General features: G+C 44.3%; 1 protein-coding gene across 10 annotated transcripts in view; it reads right to left on the reverse strand.

Annotated features, from left to right (window-relative positions):
* Positions 1-19,918, reverse strand: part of KIF9 (kinesin family member 9) — a 115,880-nt gene that overhangs the window by 24,500 nt on the left and 71,462 nt on the right. For 6 of the 10 annotated variants that reach the window (XM_058288511.2, XM_058288514.1, XM_071212025.1 and 3 more), the window contains 2 exons: positions 14,689-14,865; positions 14,255-14,370 (listed from right to left, as the gene is read on the reverse strand). In XM_058288511.2, the coding sequence (XP_058144494.1) occupies positions 14,255-14,370; positions 14,689-14,865 (293 nt within the window). Of the gene's footprint in view, positions 1-13,773; positions 13,879-14,254; positions 14,371-14,688; positions 14,866-19,918 lie in introns of all 10 variants that reach the window. The other 4 variants (XM_058288510.2, XM_058288507.2, XM_058288506.2 and 1 more) reach the window with 1 other exon arrangement.

Raw genomic sequence — 19,918 nt, forward strand, 5'->3', positions numbered from 1 at the left:
GACTGCCAAAACCTCTCAAAAATAAAAGAATAGGAAGAAGGGGCAAGATGGCAGAAGAGTCAGCTCTTCCTACACAGCTGTTAGTAATCACCCTGAGCTATCTAAAACATCTGTCTGGGGGCTGAGAGACCAAAAGAGCATCCTGCAACATCCTTGAAAGAACAGGAGGAGACTGCCCATCTATAGTAAAAATTTGTGAGCAGAGCACTCCATGCCACAGAAGCCAGTGCCCATCCTCCAATGGCAGTGCAAACTGCCTTGGGAGCTATTCTGTGGCTAGAGTTGGAAGCTCCATTTCCCAAAAATGGGGGAGGAAGAGATGGTCAAGCACCGGCTTCTGCTATTGATTAATAAATTTGGTATAATCCTAAGAACAGCTGAAGTCTGAAACTGTCCATGTGAGAAAGAGGCCAGTAGCCATAATTTTAACTCCACCCCTGACTTGAAGGGAAGTGGGGTGGTTGAAAATCACAGTGGTGGTAGGAACTGACTTCTTTCCACACAGATTGGATTGCAGGCCTAGCCTAGATCCAGCACCTCCAGCAGCGAGGATCCTGCGGGGACCTGCACCAGCCTCTCTTGGCAACTACAGGCCCTTTCAGCCCATACAAACTAAATAGTCAGACACCTGGGGCTCCATCCCCACCCCTCAATAGGATAGGAGAGGAGCTGTATTTCTTCAGCCTCTCTGGGCAACTGCAAGTGCTTTCAGCCCCCATGGATTGGCTTTTTGAGTGCCTTGGATTCCATCCCTGCCCCCTTCTCCTGGGATAGGAGTGGGGCTGGTGTTTCTTCAGCCTCTCTGGACAACTGCAGGCACTTTCAGCCCACACAGACTGGATACTTGGACACCTGTAGCTCCATCCCTATACTCCAATAGAATAGGAGGGGAGCTGTGTTTCCTCAGCCTCTCTAGGCAACTGCAGGTGCTTCTGGCCCACATGGACTAAGGACTGGTTTGTTGGGTGCCTGTGGCTCCAAGTGTTGCAGAGAGACGACTCAGCAAGGTGACACAACAAAAAGGGAGATAGTAAAAACATAGAAGAGCACACGGCGAATGGACACAGAGAGCAGACAACAAGCAAGCTGCAAGGGAATATAAATAAAAATAAAATACGGACACACAGAAGAAAGCATAGCGAATAGGCACAGAGAGCAGACAGCAAGCAAACTGCAAGGGAGGGGGGGAATAAAAAAATGAGGGGGAGTTTAGAATATTCATAGATAAACAGAAACTGAGAGAGTTTGTAACTAAGAGACTGGCTTTGCAGGAAATACTAAAGGGAGTGTTATAGCCTGGAAAGAAAAGACAGGAGGGAAAGGCTTAGAAGAGAGTCTAGAAATGAAGATTATATCAGTAAAGGTAACTAAAAGTGTAAAAAGAGTGGTGAAAATAAGATTTGACAGATAAACCCAAAGGTCAAAATGGGTGAAGTAAGAAATGCCTTTACAGTAATAACATTGGATAACACTGATTGTTAATGGATTAAACTCCCCAATAAAAAGACACAGACTGGCAGAATGGATAAGAAAATATGAGTCATCTATATGTTGTCTACAAGAGACTCACTTTAGACCAAGAATACCAACAGATTAAAAATGAAAGGCTGGGTGGGGGGGAGTTGGAATTGCTATACTTATATTAGATGAAAAAAGACTTTAAAAACAAAAGTGTTATTAGAGACAAGGAAGGACATTACATATTAATAAAAGGGGCAATTCACCAGGAAGCAATAACAATTTAAAAATGTATATGCACCTAACCAGGAAGACCAAAATTAGATGAGGCAAACATTGGCAAAACTGAAGGGAGAAACAGATGTCTCTACAATAATAGTTGGAGACTTCAATACACCACTCTCAGAACTGGACAGAACATCTGGACAGAGGATCAATAAAGAAACGGAGAGTTTGAAAAATAAGATAAATGGAGTAAATCTAATAGACATACACAGAACCTTGCACTTCAAAACAGCAGGATATATATTCTTCTCAAGTGCTCATGGATCTTTCTCCAGGATAGATCATACATTGGGTCACAAAGCAGATCTCAATAAATTCAACAGGATTATACAAAGCACTTTCTCTGATCATAATGGAACAAATTTGGAAATCGACAACAGGTGGAAAAATGGAAAATTCACACATAAATGGAGATTAAACAACACACTCTTAAATAATCAGTAGGTCAAGGAAGAAATTGCAAGAAAAATCAATAAATACCTCGAGTTGAATGAAAATGCAAATACAACGTAACAGACCCCAACAAACCAATCACAAATAGATCAAAACAGTCACCAAACAACTCCTCGAAATGAAAAGCCCAGGATCAGATTGTTTCACAGCTGAGTTCTACCAAGCATTCAAGAAGATTTAATACAAATCTTACTCAAACTCTTCCAAAAAACTGAGCAAGAAGGAACACTACCAAACTCATTCTATGAAGCAAATATCACCTTAATACAAAAAGCCAGATGAAGATATTATGAAAAAAGAAAATTACAAACCCATTTCACTGATGAAAAAGGATGCAAAAATCCTCAACAAAATACTTGCTGATCAAATCCAACAATATATTAAAAGAATTATTCATCATGAACAAGTTGGCTTTATACCAGATATGCAAGGGTGGATCAACACAGGAAAATCAATCAGCATAATACACCACATTAATAAATCAAAGAAGAAAAACCACATGATCCTATCAATTGACACAGAAAAGGCATTTGAGAAAATACAGCATCCTTTCTTGACAAAAATACTACAAAAGATAGGAACAGAAGGAAACTTTCTCAACATAAAAAAGGTCATATATGAAAAACCCACAACTAACATTATAGTCAGTAGTGAAAGACAAAAAGCTTTCCTGTTGAGATTGGAAACACGACAAGGATGCGCACTGTCACCACTGTTGTTCTTCATAGCATGAGAGCAATCAGGCAAGAAAAAGAAATAAAAGGCATCCAAACAGGAAAGAAAGAAGTAAAACTTTTGCTATTCACAGATGATATGATCCTATACCTAGAAAGTCCAGAAGAATCTACTACAAAATTGCTAGAGCTGAAAAACAATTTCAGCAGAGTGGCAGGATACAAGATATATGCAAAAATCAGCAGTGTTTCTATACACTAGTAATGCACAATCTGAGGAGGAAGTCAAGAAAAAAAATTCCATTTACAGTAGTGTAGCAGTTTAATATTGCTATGAATTCCAAAAATAGATATTGGATTACGTTTGTAAACTAGTCTGTACCTGGGCATGATTAAATTATGATTAGGGCTTTGATTGGGCCATATCAGTAAGGCGTTGAGAACCCATCCCTTGGTGGGTGGGGACTCACAGATAAAAAGGCATGGGAAAGGACAGAGTTGGAGCTTTCTGATGCTGGAGCTTTGATGCTGGAGTTTTGTTGTTAGAGTTCTGATGCTGGAGTCTTGAGCTGGAGCCCCAGGAAATAAGCACACAGAGAAGCTTGGTTGTGAGGAAAGAGAAGCAAACCCTAGGAAGAGAGGAAACCTGATCCCCAAGAAAAGCAAACCCTGAGAAGAGAGGAACCCTGAGCCCAGAAAGAAGCAAGACCCGGGAAGAGAGGAACCCAGGAGGCCTGAGCCCTGGCAGAAGTCAGAAGCCATCTTGCTCCAACATGTGGCAATAGACTTTGGTGAGGGAAGTAACTTATGCTTTATGGCCTGGTAACTGTAAGCTCCTACCCCAAATAAATACCCTTTAAAAAAGCCAACAAGGAAGCAGATGTGGCTCAACTGATTGAGTGTCTGCCTACCATATGGGAAGTCCAGGGTTCAAAACCAGGGCCTCTTGGCCCATGTGATGAGATGGCCCACACGCAGTGCTGCTGCACATAAGGAGTGCTGTGCCATGTAGGGTTGTCCCCCGTGTAGGGGAGCCCCATGAGCAAGGAGTGCACCCCACTTTGAGCCACCCCACATGAAAAAGGCACAACCTACCCAGGAGTGGCGCCACACATACCAAGAGCTGACGCAGCAAGATGACACAACAAAAAGAGACACAGATTCCTGGTGCTGCCGAGAATACAAGTGGACATGGAAGAACACATAGCAAATGGACACAGAGAGCAAATGGGGGGAAGGGGAGAGAAATAAATAAAATAAATCTTTAAACAAAATAAAACAAAACAAAAGCCAACAAGTTTCTGGTATTTTGCATCAGCACCCCTTTGGCTGACTAATACAAGTAGTGACTAAAAGAATAAAATATTCAGGAATAAACCTAACCAAGGATGGAAAGTACTTGTATTCAGAAAACTATAATGCATTGCTAAAAGAAAATTTAAAAGACCTAAATAAATGGAAGAACATTCCATGTTCATGGATTGGAAGACTAAATATTGTTAAAATGTCAATTCTACCCAAATTGATATACAAATTTACTGCAATCCTGATAAAATTTCCACCTGCATTTTTAAAAGAAATGTAAAACCCAATTATCAAATTTATTTGGAAGGGTAAGGGGCCACGAGTAGTCAGAGATATCTTAAAAAGGAAGAACAAAAATGGAGGCCTCTCAACTTCCAGATTTTAAATCATGTTACATAGTTACAGAGGTAAAAACAGTATGGTACTGGCATAAAGATAGACACATGGCAGAACAGTCTATTCAACTGTTGCTATGGAAATCCATAGCCAAAAGAAAGAAAGGGGACCCCTATCTCACACCTTATACAAAAATTCATGTGCAATGGATCAAAAACCTAACTATAAAAGCTAGAACCATAAAGCTCAAAGGAGAAAATGTAGGGAAACATCTCTAAGACCTGGTGGTAGGTGGTGGATTCTTAAACCTTACACTGAGAGCACAAGCAAAGAAATAAAATATGGATAAATGTGACCTCAACCTTAAATACTTTTGTGATTCAAAGGACTTTGTCAAGAAGGTGAAAAAGGGAAACGGACGTGGCCCAGTGGTTAGGGCGTCCGTCTACCACATGGGAGGTCCGCAGTTCAAGCCCCGGGCCTCCTTGATCCGTGTGGAGCTGGCCCACGCGCAGTGCTGATGCGCGCAGGGAGTGCAGCCCCACGCAGGGGTGTCCCCCGCGTAGGGGAGCCCCACGCGCAAGGAGTGCACCCGTAAGGAGAGCCGCCCAGCGCGAAAGAAAGAGCAGCCTGCCCAGGAATGGCGCCGCCCACACTTCCCGTGCCGCTGACGACAACAGAAGCAGACAAAGAAACAAGACACAGCAAATGGACACAGAGAACAGACAACCAGGGGGAGGGGGGGGATTAAATAAATAAATCAATCTTTAAAAAAAAAAAAAAAAAGAAGGTGAAAAGGCAGCCCACTCAAAGGAAGAAAATATTTGGAAATCTTATATCTGATAAGGGTTTTATTTCCATTCTAGATAAAGAGATCATACAACTCAGCAATAAAAGAGCAAGCAAAAAATGGGCAAAAGACTTAAATAGCCATTTCTCCAAAGGGGAAATTCAAATATCCAAAAAGCACATGAAAATATGTTCAAGATCACTAGATATTAGGGAAATGCATATAAAAACGACAATGAGATATCATCTCACATCACATAGACCAGCCATTATTTTTAAAAAACAGAAAACAGTAAGTGCTGAAGAGGACGTGGAGAAACAAGAACACTCCTTCACTGTTGGTGGGAATGTAAAATGGAGCAACCTCTGTGGAAGACAGTTTGGTGGTTCCTCAGGAAGCTAAATATAGAACTTCCACATGATCCAGCAATGTCTCTACTAGGAATAGATCCAGAAGAATTGATAACTGTGACATGAATAGACATTTGCACACTGATGTTCATAGTGGCATTATTCACAATTGCCAAAAGATGGAAACAACCCAAGTGTCCATCAACTGATGAATGGATAAACAAAATGTGGTATATACAAATGATGGAAAACTATGCTGCTGTAAGAAGAAATGAAATTGGGACACATATGATAACATAGATGAATCTTGAAGTTATAATGCTAAGTGAAATAAGCCAGACACAAAAGAACAAATATTGCGTGGTCTCACTAATATGAACTAAATATGAAAAATAAATACATGGGATTAAAAGCTAGAGTATAGGTTATTAGGAGATAAGAAGAGGGCTGAGAAGGGATATTGATGCTTAATGTATGTAGAAGTTTTAATTAACTTGATTGTAAAAGGGAGGAAAATGACAGCATTGATTGGAACACATTATAGTGAGTAGAATTAATGCAGTTTTTTAATAAATGGGATTGTGGCTCAAAAGGGTAGTCTAGGGATGTAAATTGAAGGAAAGCTAGAGAATAAGTCAAGGATGTCCTCTTTCAGCATTATTATTCAACATTGTACTGGAAGTTCTAGCCAGAGAAATCAGGGAAGAGAAGGAAATAAAAATCATCCAAACTGGAAATTAAGAAGTCAAATTATTCTTAGTCACAGATGACATGATCCTATATAGAGAATTCCAAAGAATCTACAAGAATTAATATATGAATTCAGCAAAGTTGCACAATACACAATAAAGATGTCTTGTCAGTTGGGTTTCTATACACCAGTAATTAACAATCTGAGAAGAAAATCAAGAAAACACTTCCATTTACAATAGCATATAAAAGAATAAAATAGCTAGAAAGAAGTTTGACCAAGGAGGTGAATGACAAGTATACTCAAACTGAAAAACAAAACAATGCTGAAAGAAATTAAAGAAGACCTAAATAAATGGAAAGGCATTCTGTGTTCATGTACTGGAAGACATAATATTATTAAGATCTCAATACTAACTAAAGCAATCTACAAATTCGATGCAATCCCAATGGGGATTCTTTCTTTTTTTTTCAGAAAAGAAAAAGCTGATTCTTAAATTCCCATGGAATTTCAAGAAGCCCCAAATAGCCAAAATAATTAAGAAAAAGCTGATTCTTAAATTCCCATGGAATTTCAAGTAGCCCCAAATAGCCAAAGTAATTTTGAAAAAGAATAAAGTTGGAGGACTCATACTTTCTAATTTCAAAACTTAATACAAAACTACAATAATTAAGTGTTGTATTAGCATAAGAATAGATAAAGGGAATATAATTGAGTAGCCAGAAATAAACACACCCATCTATTTGGATCAATGGAATATAATTGAGAATCCTGAAATAAATGCACACATCTATACACAGTTGATGTTTAACAGGGGCCCCTAGTTCATTCATTGGGGAAAGAAAAGTCTCTTCAACAAATTGTCTGACATAACTGGAAATCCATGTGCAAAAGAATGAATGTGGACCCCTACCTCTCACCATACACAAAAATTAATCAAAACGGAGCAATGATCTAAATATAAGAGCTAATACTATAAAACTCTTACAAGGAAACATGTCTTCAGGACCTTGTAGTAGGCAATGGATTTTTAGATTGTACATCAAAAGCAGAAGCACAAAAGAAAAATAGATAAAATGGACTTCATCAAAATTGAAAACATTTGTGCATCAAAGGACATTTTAAACATATATCTAGGGTTTAATATCCAGAATATATAAACAACTCCGACAACTCAATAACAAAGAGACAAACAACTCAGTTAAAAAATGGGCCAAGGACCTGAAGACATTTTTCCAAAGAAAATATAAAAATGGCTAATTTGGGGGAATGGATGTGGCTCAAGGGCACCTGCTTCCCACATGGGAAGTCCTAGGTTCAGTCTCTAGTGCCTCCTAAAAACAAACAAACAAACAAACAACAAGCAAACAAATGAGAAAGCCAATTCGGGGGAGCCAATGTGGCTTAGTGGTTGAGCACCAGCTTCCCACATATGAGGTCCAGGATCCAATCCCCAGGCCTTGGAAGCTAAAATAAAAAGGCTAACATGCATTTGAAAAGATGCTTAACATCATTAACCATGAATGAAATGCAAATAAAAACTATGACGACACACCACTTCACATCCACTAGGATGGCCATTATTAAATAAGTGGAAATAACAAGTGTTTGTGAGGACAGGGAGAAATAGGAGGGAGCCTTCATATATTTTTTGGAAGTAAAATGGTAGAGCCACTGTGAAAAACAGTTAGGTGGCTCCTCATAAAGTTAAACATGGATTAGCATATGATCTGGCAATTCCACTCCTATAAATATACCCAAGAAGAGAAGGTAGAGGCTCAGGACAGATATTTGTACATCTATGTTCAATGCAGCATTATTTACAATAGGGAAAAGGTGGAAGTAACAAAGTGTCCATAAACAGATGAATGCATAAACAAAATGTGGTTTACCCATACAATGTAATATTATTCAGCCATAAAAAGAAATAGATATACCCTGTTCATAGATAGGAAGATTCTATACCTTAAAGATGTCAACTCTCTCAGGAAGAGAGAAAACAACCAAACATGAGAAGACACTCAACCTCATTCAAAATGAGGAAGATTGAAATTAAGGTATGCCATTTTTAGTTCCTGAAATTTCAAAAGAAACCAGGAAACACGGATTCCAGAAGAAAGAGGCAAATGGAACTGAAAAGAAAGATGCAGCTGGAACACTATTTGGGAGGTGTTGTTCTGGACCACTGGAGGCTCCAGAGCAGGCCACTGTTCGCCCTGTAGAGGGGAGCCTGAACGGAACAGGAGGGGTTATGGAAGCTCATGGCAGAAGTGTACAAGAGAAGCCAGACACACCTGCAGCCAGACACACAAAAGAACATGAGGCTCATCCCACGGCGGAACAGTATAGGGATGTCCTGTTTCAGGGAAACAGCAAATTAGAAGTGAGCAAGCATAGGAGACCCTGGTGGAAGGAGATAGAAAAGAAAGCCCTGCCCTGAGCTCAATAGCTCCTGCAGATGCTCCTAGACAAGAGGCAATGCAGGGCAAAGAGCCTTGTGAACCAGCAAACCATGAGGCTGCCAGAAGCCAAGAAGCTGTCTCCAGAAGCCTGAGCCAGGATTCAGCCTGGTATGGAACTGGACATGGGTCCACACATGGAGGTTAAGTGAGTCAAGTGGGATAACTCTTTCAAGGTCATATGGTATACCTGTTATACCAGTGGTCCTGAAGGAATGCTGCTGAACAATATGCTTGGGAAACCAATACATGGGGCAATATGGATTAGACTTCCCTTCCACATGGCATGGAGCCCATCAGCAAGCAGATGGTGCCCACAGTGGGGAACTTCAGAATGGATTCTGCACATCTGGGCATTGTTTCTGATAAGCCCTGGACCCTCTCATTGACCATTTTTTCTTAGGTGGTAAAAGGGCTGCAATGAAAGCAGCTGCTATTCTCCACTGACTGCTGATCAACTCTGAAAACGATGAGGCAGGAACCTTTGAAGAAGGGACCTCACTCATCATCTTGGATGGCAAGAGACCTGGGCCTGGACTTGAAGAGGGTGAACCTCAAGGAAGTTCAGAGAAAAGGCAGGAAAGTTAGCATGGCCTGTGGTTATCACCCATGGCCCACTGGGTTTGTGACATTTCACAAAGGGAGCAAGTCCAGGGCAGAAGAAGCAAAGGAGAGGTGGCCCCACACTGTCCTGGCAGAAGTGGTGGTAACAAGGCCTGGAGGGAAACAAGAGCCAGGGCGGCAAGACGACCAAGGACTGATGCCAGGCTTGGAGGGGGTCTGAAAGACAGGGATGACTTCTGGAACATGATTGAGGTCCAAGGGCCCAAGTCTTGCTCTTCTCTTGCCATCTTGAAAAAACTTTTTCTGGACACTCTGTCCATGCCATCCAGGGCATCCTGAGCCACTCCAGCCTCCTGACCCCTTAAGTTTTGTTCTCCTGTCATTCTCTTTTGGGCATGTTCACTCTTCTTAGAGTGACACCTCACATTAAACTTTTCTGTAGACCTTCCTGTCCTAGGGGTGACTGCTCCCAAGGTCTTCTCAGAGTGTTCCTGATGCCTCCCAGAAAGTCCCTTTTTATGAGTGGCATGTAGTCCAGTGAAGTTCTGGTCCCACAGGCAGAGCACTGTGCCGTGGTTTCTCTCTACCTCCCAGAAGCCAAGTGGGCAGTGGAGGTCCAGGGAAGCCATATGGCTGATGGGTTCAATGCTGGTGGGTAATGCAGCTGGGCCTGGTGTCTGGGCCATTGGCCTCTACAGTCTTGCTTCCTTGGAGGAGACTTCCAGGACCTTTCTGAGTGCCAGAGGCCAGGAACAAAGCCAGCTCCATGTGCCCTTGGGGATTTCTGCATGCCCTGAACTCAGATTCCTTCAGAAGGCGTGTGCTCACATTCTGGAAGTCAGTTTTCAGTCCCTCCCATACTACCTACTAGGGCAGCAGGTAGCATGAAAACTTCACCCAGACCAACCTCAGTGTTCCCCAAGCTCAAATGACCCATTCTTGCCTGCAGACACTTTGCCTCCAGGCTGAGTGTAACCATACCCCACCCCTACCCCCTCTCCTACCAGTCCCGGGGCTGACCTGAGCTGCCCCTCTGAAACTCCTGGGGCTTGGCCTTGCACTCCACTTGGGAGCCAGCCACATGACTAGAGAACCAGTCACTGCCAGGGATGGGGAAGCAGGCTTTTGGCAATATCTGGTCCTTCTAAGGGCTTGTCCATCAATGATAGGTCTCCTTTCTCTGGCAGAAGGAACCAGAACAGATTTTCTCCAACGGTCAGTTTTCCCACCTGACCTTCAGGTTCTCCAGCTGGGAAGGCCCCGAGGAATGTGTAAAGCCTTTTACAGCAGGCAGAGAGGCTCAGGGACAAAGCCACCAGCAAAGCCCTGTTGGAGCATGGCCTGGTGGTGACTGTAGATTCTGCCCTCCCGTGACTCAGAGTCCACCCTCCCTTGCATCTCTGTGAAACTGGCCTGGTCCCCTTCCATCCAAGACCATCTGCCACCAGCACTCACAGAATGAGCACTCTGGCGGCCACCTCCTCCCTGGTCCCTGCATCACATGCGAGTGATCCCTGAGGCTGTTCCATTCAGGCCCACTTGTCCCCACCCCACTCTCTCCCAGAGGCTCTAGGAAAGCTTTTCCTCCCTACAAAGATTTCCATGGGCAGCCCTGAGCAAGCTCTTGGGAGAAGCGGATGGGGTCCAAGGGAGCAGCCGGCAGGGTCCCCTGCCTCAGCAGAAGCCATCCAGTTCTAGCAAAGCATCCCTGAGGGCAGGGCCCTGCCCACCCACCTGGGCCTCCCTCCAGGGGCCAGGGTCAACCAAGCCTGTTGCTCCCAGCCTGAGGCTAAGAAACTTCCTGGGTGAAACTTCTTGGTCCCTGTCAGCCCTCCTTTCTCCTGCTGGGCCCAGGTAGCTGGGGTGGGTGAGTGGGCCTGCTCCAAGCACATGACCCAAGGGGAACCAGTTAGGTTCTCCCTCTTTTTTTTTTTTTTTTTTTTTTATTAATTTTTTTATTTTTTATTGACTTTGTAATAATATTACATTAAAAATATATATGTGAGGTCCCATTCAACCCCTTGAAAGCTACAAAGGAAGGAGGCAGGTGACCATGGGTGCTGGGGCTGGTAAGTCTTGGAATGTAAGGGCGGGTCAGGGCCAAGACCTGGGGCTGAAGATGTGGGTGGAGAAGAAACTGAGGTGAGTGGGGGGACAGTGAGGGGAGGGGGCAGGCCTCAGGGAGAAACTAAGGCGAGGCCTGGAGGAAGGAAGGCCTGCAGGGCGAGCAGCCTGGGGCCCGCCTCCCGCGGATGAGCTCCGTGGCCTCACTCCTCCAAGGGGTGTCCTGGAGTCGCGGCAGAGCCGTCATCTACATCTAGTTGCTTAGTACACACGGAGACTCGAGGCTCCCCCCAGAGCTGCTGCGCCGGAATCGCCTTTTCACAAGCCCCTCAGCACCTGGAAGCAGCAGCCTCGGAATCAATGTAATAAACACCACTCACTCAGGCCTCTTTGAGTGGATTTTGACTTCTCGCAACCATCCACGTCAGGGAAAAATGTCAACTTAAGCCTAAATGTAAAGAATGACTCAACTGAGGGAAGCACACATGGCTCAACTGATAGGGCATCCGCCTACCAGATGGAGGGTTCAAGGTTCAATCCCCAGGGCCTCCTGCCCAGTGCGGTGAGCTGGCCATTGCACAGTGCTGATGTGCACAAGGAGTGCCCTGCCATGCAGGGGTATCCCCAGTGTAGGGGAGTCCCACGTGCAAGGAGAGCGCCCCGTAAGAAGAGCCACCCCATGTGAAAAAAGCGCAGCCTGCCCAGGAGTGGCACCGCACACACAGACAGCTGATGCAGCAAGATGACGCAACAGAAAAGAGATGCAGTTTCCCAGTGCTGCAGGATAATGCAAGCGGACGCCTCTCTGGGATGCTTTGCTAGAACCTGATGACTTCTGCTGAGGCAGGAATGGACACAGAGAGCAGACAATGGGGCAGAAGGGGAGAGAAATAACTAAAAAATAAATCTTAAAAAAAAAAGAGACTCAACTGAGGGAAGGCCTTTCTAATTATGACACAAGTCCAGAAGCCAAGAAAGAAAAGACTACCAAACTTGATATTAAACAAATTGACAAAATAACTACCAAAACCCAAAGTAAAGGCAAATGACAAACAGGGACAATATCTGTAACTCCATATTACAAAGAGCTAATCTCCCTAATGTAGAAAACTAATAAGAAAAAGACCAACAACCAATAGAAAATACACAAAAGACAAGAAGAGGAAAAGAAATTAAAATGGCCCCTAAACATATGAAGAAGAGGCTTGAGCTCACTCATAATATGGGAAATACAAAGCTGAATTGAGAGCCCATTTTCCACATTTAAGATTAGGAAAAAAATTTAGAAGCAGGATAATGAATCTTGTGGGTGAGCTTGTGGGAAAGAGACATCCCAGAGCCTCCTGGGGAGTGTGGATGGGCCCGGATCTACCGTCCTCCCAAACGGCAAGTGTCCCTTTGATCCCACTTGTACACATGTACTTTCCACATATATTCATGTGTGTGTGAATTCACATTTGTACAATGCTAATTGTCACAGCACTATTTGTTATAGTAAAGAAATGGAACTTCCTGAATGCCCCTCAGCACGAGATGGGGTCAGTAAACGATGGTATGTCCCCGCACTGGAGGGCCACCACGTGGCTGGAAGCCTGTGGACTGACATGGAAAGGCCTTTAGAACGTTAAGGATTATGGGGATGTTGGGATTATTAAACGGGAACAGCAAAATACAGAACAATGTGCACGGAATACTAGACACAAGTGAGAGGGATTTGGTGGGAGCTGGAAGGTGTTGCGGTGCTTGAACAGTTATGTTTTTTAACGCTTAAACCTCCTGAATGTATCACCTACTGAAAATGGAAATGAATAACCATGAGAATATTTGTAAAAGCACGTGCTCCCTCGAGGCCCACGCGTGCCTGCCACCTGCTGTGTTAGAACCTTTCTGGGCACAGGGCTCTCTGCTCTGGCTCCAGGCTGGGCCTCCACAGAGTAGTGTCCCTCTGCTCCAGCTGCACCCACTCGGAGGAGGGTCCCAGGCCTGGCTGTGGGCTAGTGCCACAGCCAGCTCTGCCTTGGCTGCACGTTCACTGCCATCTGTCCAGCGTGGGCTCTGCCAGGGAGGTTCTCCGACAGGCTGTGGCACCAGGGGGTCCCCAGGCCCTGTCTGAGGCTGTTAACCACACATGGGCTGGTCTAGCACTTGCCACGGTCTGAGGAGCCCTAATGGGGTCCAGTCCAGTCCCTGGACTCTGGAGCTGGCAGAGGGCACCCACTGACTGCAGGTGACTCTGGATCTCGCGGAACTGGCATTATGTTCCCCCTCTAAAGTAGGGAGTATGGTCCTGGGTGTCCTGGTTATGCGGTTCCTGAGACCCCCGCCCTCCTGGAGACCGAGTCACCTTCTGTTCTGTCTTGACTTTGGCATTGTAGAAGGAGATGGAGTCTGGGCCCTCGGGCAGCACTGTCTGCTGTAGCTGGCTGAACTTGTCCTGGTCATCTTCTCCCTGGGGGAGGCCCACACCCACCACAGACCCTTCAGCCTGGTGTCATCAGGACCTACCGTGGCAGGGCCTGTGGTGGGCATCAGGGCAGTCCCTTATTGGGTTTTCAAACTCCCACCCGGGGAAGCTCATGATGGCCTCCAAGCATTCCTACAGATACCCTGTCACTGCCCTCTTGGCAGGATGAGTCACCGAAGCCTGGCAACAGCAAGAGTGGCTTTGCTGTGCCCCTACCCCTTGACAACTGGGAGAGACCTGCACCTGCCCCCCTGCCTGCTCCGTCCTGCCATGCTTGTGGAGGTTTGTGGAGAGAACAGGGGCAGAAGGGGCACAGCCCCCACTTGTCCATCATCCCCACCCCTGCCCTCATGCCACTCACCAGAGACATGAGCTTGCTAACAGGCACCATGCCCGGCCGGATAGCGCTCCCTGGCTTCAGGGCCACCTGCACGTCTTCAGGGATGATGAAGGACTCATTGTACCAGATGTCAAATTCTGCAAGGGGGCAGGGAGACAGCACCTTAAGGTCTGCGAAAGCCCTGAGGAAGCGGGCAGATGCTGTGTGTGCCTGTCTGTCTGCCGTGTGCCTGTCCCAGCCTCACCCCTTGGCCACTCCCTGCTCCAGGGCCTCAGCCTGTCCCCGTCTCCATCTCCAGCCTCCACAGTCCTGGAAACCACACATCTGGAGCCCCTCCCTGGCCCCTGCCTCGGCCAGAGAGAAGCTCCATAGGCACTTTCCGGGGCCCTGACGGTGGCCCTGCCCTGCCCCTCCCTGGACCTCAGGTGTCTGGCCGGACTTCTTGCCCGGCACACCTGTGAGCAGGCGGTGGCGACACTGGTCCACCAGGTGCTGGCAGTACTGGATCTCAGCCCTGAGGTCCCGCAGGTCCTGGTACTCGTTGCGGTACTGCTTCTTGAGGTCTTTGAGCTTCAGGATCAGCAGAAATTCTTCCTCGTCAATGATCATCAGCCCCTTGTTCTCATATTCACCTGCAGGAGAATGGAGGGAGTCAGGGAACGAGGAGGCATCCAGCGGGATGGGGGAAAGAGGCATTCAGGAGAGAGGGGACCACGCTGGCAAAGCATGGAGTCAGGAGACCAGAGGAAGGGCTGAGGGGGCGGGGAAGTGGGCACAGCACGAAGGGGGCCAGATTCCAGGGATCTGGTATGTTCCGCTGGGGCCTGAATTCTCACAGGTGGGGAGGGGTCTCAGATCAGTGGGGTCATGCTGGCATTTTAGGACACACGGGAGGGGTGGGCAGAAGGGCGCAGAGATGCCCGTGTGCCACACTTATGTTGATCTTAAACCCCTATCAGTAAAAGATATTCAGCAAACACTCCTAATATATGGATGGATGCTTTTTGGTAAATTATATACACAAACTGCCATCACTGACTAATTCTACAAGACACTTTGGGCAAGATTCACCAATAATAATGGTCAAGGTAAATCCATACTTCAAATTGTCTTCTTGATGAGATCAACATTTACCAGCTTTCTTTAAAAAAAAAAAAAAAAAAGATTTATTTTATCTATTCCCCCCCACCCCAGGTTTCCCCGTTCCCCCCGTTGTCTGCTCTGTGTCCACTCGCTGTGTGTTCTTCTGTGTCTGCTTGTATTCTCATTAGGTGGCTCCAGGAACTGATCCTGGGAACTTCCAGAGTGGGAGAGAGGCGATAACTCTCTTGTGCCACCTTAGCTCCCTGTTCTGCTATGTCTTCTTATTTTCTCTCCTCTGTGTCTCTTGTTGCATCATCTTGCTCTGTCAGCTCTCCGTGTTGGCCGGCATTCCTGTGCAGGGTGGCTTTCCCGTGAGGGGCGGCATTCCCATGCAGGGTGGCATTCCTGTGTGGGGCAACATTCCCACGTGGGCTGGCACTCTGCTTGGGCCAGCTTGCCACATGGACCAGCTTGCCACATGGACCAGCTTGCCCTCACCAGGAGGCCCTGGGCATCAAACCCTGGACCTTCTATATGGTACATGGGAGCCCAAATGGTTAAGCCACATCTGTTTCCCACCAGCTTTCTTGTTAGTAGACAATTTTTATCACATAGAAAGGCTACAGAGTTCCAGGAGGGCAGGAGGGATCAGGTGTGCTATTAGCCATCTCTTCCACACATGGGGATCTCTTCACAAGGGGATCTTTTTAGGGTTTGTCAGTTTGGTGAGGATTTTTGGGTTTAGACAAGCTAACATGGTTCATGGGCATGATATCATCAACATGGTGATGTAAGACATCCCCTGAAAAATCCTTCCCAGAGATTCAGTGAATTATATGGACAAATTCCACTTGCTTCAAACTCTGGAGGATGGTAGAGACTCCACAAATGCTGAATTGAAGAAAGGAAAAAAATATCAGGTAGGAAACTTCATCCCAGACCAGCAGGTCCTTTTTCTCTTCCCCTCACTCAGTTCCATGCAAAGCTTAGGAGTTCTCCAGAGGCAGTGGCCCAGGTCCCTCTCACCGGGGACACAGGCTATGGGGACCCTCACAGCAATAAGGTAGAACCTCACCATATCCAGACATAGGGACCCATGTTTGCAAAGACTCAGGGCAGAACACAAGCTGCTGAGGAGTGCTATATACAAAAGCCACCCCCACTGCGGTGGGAGGGGGTGCAGGGAATCGGGGCAGCCTGGCAGTGGCCAAGTGCTACACTTACTCAACCCAGTCCCTGCCAGCAGGAGTCCCGAAAGGCAAAACAGACTTTTCTGGAGTGACCCACCTTTCTGGATTGAACTCATATGGCTTTCTGAGGCAGGATAACCTACCAGGGCAGAAATGAAAGGCAGAAAACCCTCAAAGAGAGAGAGAGAAAAAAAGAGGGGCATGGTTAAATTGAACTTCTGGTAAGACTGGAGGGTCCCTGAACCGAAAAGTGTAAGGAAAATGGGACACTGAGTGAGGGAAAAATTTTAAACAAATCACAGGAGCTGAGTAGAAAATTCTGCATAAAAACAAATAGTATAGATCAAGATTCCCAGAGAAGGAACAGAAGAAAGGAAGCTTTCTCCTGGAGGTGAAACAGTTGCACAAAAAGTACAATCTTAAAAACTGTACTGCATACCCAGGGCAAGAATCAGATGAAGAAGAGCTGAGAAAATCTGATTAGTTAAACTCAGGCTATTCTAAATGTCCAGGAGAAATTGGACCAAGCATCAAAGAAGAGCCTTAACACAAAGCCAATTAACAATAATACCCTACACAAGAGGGGGAAACTATTCTTCGGAGTTAACTCATCAAGATAATCAGATGCCTACACATCAGCAAAAAATTACAAGCCATACTAAGAAACAGGAAAATATGGTTCAGTCAAGGGAACAAATAAAATATTCAGAGGAGACACAGACTTTGAAACAATAAATCAAAGAAGTAAAAACAAATCTAAATCAATTCAAGAAGATGAAGGAAAATATGCATCAAGAAAAAAAGGATATTAAGAAGACAATGTATGAACATGAAAAATAATTTGGAAGTGTAAAAGGAAACATAACAGAAATTATGGGGATGAAAGGCACAATAGTAGAGAATAAAAATACCTGAGGCATACAACAACAGATTTGAACAAGCAGAAGAATGAATCAGTGAACTAGAAGAGATGGCAATCAAAACAGTGAGAAGAACAGATAGAGAAAAGAATAGAAATAATATAACAATGTCTTCAGGATTTGAAGTAAAGCACAAAGTGCACAAACATAGACATCTTAGGGTGTCCCAGAAGGAGAAGAGAAGGGAAAAGGGGCAAAAAGAATATCTGAGGGAAAAATGGCTGAAAATTCCCCAACTCTTATGAAAGACATAAATATACATGTCAAAGAAACGCAATGTACTCCAACAGAATAAACCCTACTAAACCTACTATGGGACACATACTTATCAGATTGTCAAATGCCAAAGATAGAGAATTCTGAAAGCAGCAAAAGAAAAGCAATTAATCACATACAAGAGATCCTCAATAAGACTAAGTGCCAATTTCTCATCAGAAACCATGGAGGTAAGAAAACATTGGTATGATATATTTAATGTACTGAGTGAGAAAAACTGCTAGCCAAAATTTCTTAATCTGGAAAAACTAACCTTCAAAAATAAGGAGTGTAAAACATTCACAGATAAACAGAAACTGAGAGAATTTATCAACAAAGGCCTGCCCTTCAAGAATTATGAAAGGGAGTTCTGCAAGTTGAAAGGAAGAGACAGGAGAGAATAACTTCAAGCAGTGTGAAGAAATGAAAATTCAGAGAATTAGGTATGCTATTTAAACTAAGTTGGGGGAAGCAGACGTGGCTCAACTGATAGAGTGTCTGCCTACCACATGGGAGGTCCAGGGTTCAAACCCAGGGCCTCCTGACCCATGTGGAGCTGGCCCATGTGCAATGCTGATGCACACAAGGAGTGCCATGCCACGCAGGGGTGTCCCCCCACGTAGGAGAGCCCACATGCAAGGCCTGCGCCCTGTAAGGAGAGCGGCCCTGTGTGAAAAAAGCACAGCCCACCCAGGAGTGGTGCTGCACACACAGAGAGCTGACACAGCAAGATGATGCAACAAAAAGAGACACAGATTCCCGGTGCTGCTGACAAGAATACAAGCTGGCATAGAAGAACACACAGCGCAAAGACACTGAGAGCAGACAAGGGGGGAAGGGGAGAGAAATAAATAAAATAAATATTTAAAAATAAATAAATAAATAAAATAATTTGGTATCTTTTCAAATTAGTAGATTATAGATGTGGGCTATGCAATATAAATCTCAGGGTAACCACAAAGAAATTATTTTTAAAATAAAGAGAAACCAATGAGAAAGGGATCAGTCAGATACATTACAAAAGATCAACTATACATGGTGGGTTTTTATCATCATGTGGAAAACTTTATTTTTACTTTTAGGAAGACAAATTTATCAATAATCTCTTTTATTATATTTGGATTTTGAGCTCTGAACCAGATTATAAAGGAACTCACCCATTTTTTCCTAGTGCTTCTGTAGGTTCATTTTAAAAATTAGTTCTCTACACCACCTGAAGTTTAACCCTGTGTATGGTATGAGGTATGGATCCAATTTTACCTTTTTCTAAATGGCTATCCAGTTGTCCTTACATGACTTATTACCAATTCCATCAGTGTGCCAATGATTTGAGAAGCAACCTTTAAGCAACTAAATTTTCTTAGTACTTGGACTGTTTTGGACTTTCTATTTCATACTATGGTAGATTTTAAAAGCTGGTAGGGCTAGACTTCTCTGACAGCTTTTTTTTTCCTTCAGTGTTTTCCTAGCTATTTTTGAATGTTTATTTTTAATACAAGTTTATTATTAATTTGTCTAGCTTCCAAAAGGGTGGGTATTTTTATTGGGGTTGCATTAAATTTATAAAAAGAATGAACATATTTATGCCATTGAGTCATCCTAAGCAAGATCTACTTCATGTTTTTTCAGGAATGTTTGAAGTCTTCTTTGTAATGTTTTTGCACATTTTCTGTTTTTCAGGAATGTTTGAAAGGTCTTCTTTGTAATGTTTTTGCACATTTTCTGTTTATTTTTACATATTTTCTTTTTTAAAAAATTCCATTGTAAATTAGGTTTTCTTGCATTACATCTTCTAGATGGTCATTGTATATAAAGATTATAATTTCTCTATGTTAATACTATAGCTAGCTATCTGGCTGAACTTTCATTATTTTAATCAGTTTAATTATTGAAAGTTTTACTTTTTAGAGCATATTCATCAGAAATGTGTTACTTAGTGTTTTTACATCAATTTTTTTTAAAGCAACATTTTTTAAAACGATTTATTTATTTGCACCCCCCCCCCCATTGTCTGCTCTCTGTGTCCATTCGATGTGTGTTCTTCTGTGTCTGCTTGTATTCTCACATTGGGGAATCTTTATCTCTTTTTGTTGCGTCATCTTGCTGCATCAGCTCTCCGTGTGTGTGGCACCACTCCTGGGTGGGCTGTGGTTTCACACAGGGGGGCTCTCCTTGTGCAGGGGCCACTCCTTGCACAGGGGTCACCCTTATGTGGGGGCATCTCTGCATAGGCCAGC

Source organism: Dasypus novemcinctus, chromosome 26 (genome assembly GCF_030445035.2).
Source record: "Dasypus novemcinctus isolate mDasNov1 chromosome 26, mDasNov1.1.hap2, whole genome shotgun sequence".
In the NCBI taxonomy this organism is placed as follows: domain Eukaryota; kingdom Metazoa; phylum Chordata; class Mammalia; order Cingulata; family Dasypodidae; genus Dasypus; species Dasypus novemcinctus.